The sequence below is a fragment of the Setaria viridis genome, chromosome 8 (assembly GCF_005286985.2).
Source record: "Setaria viridis chromosome 8, Setaria_viridis_v4.0, whole genome shotgun sequence".
NCBI lineage: Eukaryota > Viridiplantae > Streptophyta > Magnoliopsida > Poales > Poaceae > Setaria > Setaria viridis.
The window spans coordinates 26,529,396-26,532,891 of NC_048270.2; the positions used below are offsets into that span (position 1 = coordinate 26,529,396).

The 3,496-nt window shown below is 53.7% G+C and overlaps 1 protein-coding gene across 1 annotated transcript; it reads left to right on the top strand.

Annotated features, from left to right (window-relative positions):
• The first annotated feature begins 1,388 nt into the window (after nt 1-1,388).
• On the top strand, nt 1,389-3,221 carry LOC117866615 (UDP-glycosyltransferase 73E1). Its single transcript, XM_034750870.2, has one exon. The coding sequence runs from the start codon at nt 1,451-1,453 to the stop codon at nt 2,924-2,926; it is 1,476 nt and encodes a 491-aa protein (XP_034606761.1). The 5' UTR covers nt 1,389-1,450; the 3' UTR covers nt 2,927-3,221.
• The last annotated feature ends 275 nt before the right edge of the window (nt 3,222-3,496 follow it).

The window sequence follows — 3,496 nt, forward strand, 5'->3', positions numbered from 1 at the left end:
GACGGCCACGGCTAACCGCTGGCGTACGCCTGCCGATCCTGCGCGTCACCGTCGAAGTGATTTGTTTTGTAGATCCTCCAATGCTCGCCATCGCATGTATCCTTGATTCTTGTCCACAAATTGTATATAGAGATAAATAAGTGATGACTTTCTTGTCACAGATCTATATTATTTTCTACCAAAGAAAGTAACCAATGATAAAAGACTGCATAGAAGAAAACCATTGATGAAATATTTGTCTCATGGATTGAAGCGAAAATTATGTTCAAAGTTGTATCTTCAGGATTTTGCCCAAGTCAGCACAAAAATCTCATCCAAAGAAAAAAATATATTGAATGTGTAACTATAAAATGTGCCCGTAAAAATATTCCATTTCCTCTTGTCTCATCTGTTCGAAAAGAAATAATCTAGATAGTGACGAACAGCATGCAGCTTCCGTGGACGCGCCTATAGGTTGCGGTCATTGGACGGCTGTGCGCGTGACGACGCTGCACGTCACGTCGCCGTGGATCCATATGGGTAAGCTGTATAAGCTGCCGTTGCTGTTGTATGCGTCCTTGATTCTTGTCCACAAACTGCATGGCTACAGTACAAAAAGGTTCTTAGCATCTTGATATCGTGTACCACAAACCCATCATTTCCTTCTCAGTGGTCATTGTTCGATGTTCAAAATTGATGGTGGCCATAGTTCGATATTCACACTTATATCTGACTGTAGATTCTTTGCATTATATTTTAGAATCCCTCCGTTTCCAATTATAGGTCGTTTTGATTTTCTACGTTCATAGATGTTTGTATGCATTTAGACACGCACTATATTTAGTGCACCTAGAAAAATCAAAACGACCAATAATTTGGGACGAAGGGAGTAGTTACTGGATAAGATGAAAAAATCATTAAGCTGACTCGGTGGCCTGTTTTTTCAAATTGCTCTGATTATACGTAGTTTTCTTTTAAAATCCATGTTAGGTTATTTAGCCATACCCATCGGGTCCATGAAGCTCATCTTAGATGGCTGTTAGCCTCAACTACCCGCACAACTGAATTTTCAGCCATTTAATCTTCATCAACATTTTATCCAAGTATACTATATTTTACCTCTAATAATCATCTTATTTCTTCAACTACCTCCTTCTTAAGCATATGGTGGCGTAGCAAAACCCGGCCGGTGCCCCAGTCCCCTGCTCTTCCCATCACAGGGTAACTAGTTGATGCCAAAACCAGCGAGTTCCACTTTGCAAATCCTTACAAATTTTGTGGCACGTAATTAACGTCACATTTTTCTATTCACGACATGATTTTATTTTGGATGACGGTCAAACTACGGCATCCAAAAATCATCTTCTAGAGCATTTGACCTGACCGATCTTCCCTATATTTACACGCGGTGACGATTGTTCAGTAGCAGTTCACTAGGACTGTAAAAAGCAAAGTCATCAGTAGCAGTGTCATGGCCACGGCGGCGCCCCACTTCGTTCTGGTGCCGCTCCCGGCGCCGGGCCACATCCTCCCCATGCTCGATCTTGCGCACCTCATCGCCATTCATGGCGCGCACGCCACCGTCGTCCTAACGCCCGTGAACGCCGCGCGCAACCGAGCCGCCCTGGACCAGGCGGCGCGGGCGGGGCTCGCCGTCGACTTCGCTGAGCTCCCGTTCCCGGGGCCGGCGCTGGGCCTGCCCCGCGGCTGCGAGAGCTTCGACGTCCTGGCCGACTGGTCCCAATTCGCAACATTCTACGACGCCCTGGCGATGCTCGCCGACCCGCTCGAGGCGCACCTCCGGTCGCTGCCCCGCCTCCCGGACTGCCTCGTCGGCGACTCCTGCTGCCCGTGGACGTCGGTCGTCGCGCGGCGGCTCGGCGTCCTCCGGTTCGTGTTCCAGGGCCCGTCAGCCTTCTACCTCCTCGCCGCGCACAACCTCGACAGGCACGGCGCGTACGACGCCGCCGCCGACGACCTCGAGCCCATCGAGGTGCCGGACTTCCCCGTGCGCGCCGTGGTGAACAGGATGACGTCGCTGGGGCTCTTCCAGTGGCCGGGCCCGCTGGAGAGGTTCCGGCGCGACACGGTCGACGCCGAGGCCACCGCCGGCGGGCTGGTGTTCAACACGTGCGCGGCGGTGGAGGGCGCCTTCGCGGAGGGCTACGCGGCGGCGCTCGGCAAGAAGCTGTGGGCGGTCGGGCCGCTCTGCCTCGTCAACGCCGACGCCGGCGCCATTGCCGGGAGAGGCGATGAAATCGCTGACTTGCTGGACGCCGATGACCGGATCGTGCCATGGCTCGACGCGCATCCGGCGGCGTCCGTGGTCTACGTCAGCTTTGGCAGCGTCGTGCGCCTGTTCCCGCCGCAAGTCGCCGAGCTCGCCGCCGCGCTGGAGGCGTCGCGCCGGCCGTTCATCTGGGCGGCCAAGGAGACGGCGGCAGGCGGCGGCCTCGACGCCGGGTTCGAGGACCGCGTGAGGGGCCGCGGCCTCGTCGTCCGCGGGTGGGCGCCGCAGATGACCATCCTGTCGCACCCCGCCGTCGGCGGCTTCCTGACGCACTGCGGGTGGAGCTCCATCCAGGAGAGCCTCGCCCACGGCGTGCCAATGGTGACGTGGCCGCACTTCGTGGACCAGTTCATGAACGAGGTGCTGGTCGTGGACGTGCTCGGCGTCGGCGTCCGCTCCGGCGCCAGCGTGCCGTTGACGCACGTGGCGCTCGTGATGCCCGGCAAAGTCGTGAATGTGCAGGTCGGGAGGGAGGATATCAAGAAGGCGGTCGCCGAGCTCATGGACGAGGGGCCGGCGGCTGCGGCGAGGAGAGTGAAAGCGATGGAGCTCGGCAGAAAGATGAGAGCGGCGATGGCCGAGGTCGGGTCGTCGCAGACCGACGTGATGGACATGGTTCGTCACGTTACTGAGGTTGCAAAGAAGAGCAGGGGATGACGGTAGACTGGCGGTGCGGGGCTGCTGCGCTGGAGGAGGGGAGAAGTAAGCAGACTAGGCGAGAGCAGAAAAAATTGGCGGATTGGGCTGAATGAAAGGAAAAGAAAAGAGCAGGAGAAATGGAGGTTTTATAGGTCTGGTTTGGGGTTGGCCCAGACTAAGGGTTTTTAATTTAGAGAGCTTTATTTAAATTCGAAATTTAAATACAAATCTTTAGATAAGTCTGGGGTTTAAGATATTTTTTTAAATTCAAATGGTATTTCAATAAAGTTTGAGACCTTACATAGGGTTACAATTTTGGTGGGGTTTTTTAATAGATTTGTTGGTGAGGGATATGGGTACCCATGGATCCCCACCAACCAGGATACTGGCTGGTCCTAACAAGTTGGCCCGCCCGACCAGAACGTGCAGGCCAAGGACATGAAGATACTTAGAGTACATGTCAAGGAGGTTAAGCGATTCAAATCAGCTTGGATATTGCGGGATACGTATTGTAATCCGACTCAGATCACCTCCCATGTAACAACTGAGTAGATTAGATTCAAACCGACTTGTAACCCTAGGTCGTCA

Bases quoted from the DNA above. Each gene is read 5' to 3' on its own strand.
- LOC117866615 (XM_034750870.2), top strand. From the start codon at position 1,451: ATGGCCACGGCGGCGCCCCACTTCGTTCTGGTGCCGCTCCCGGCGCCG.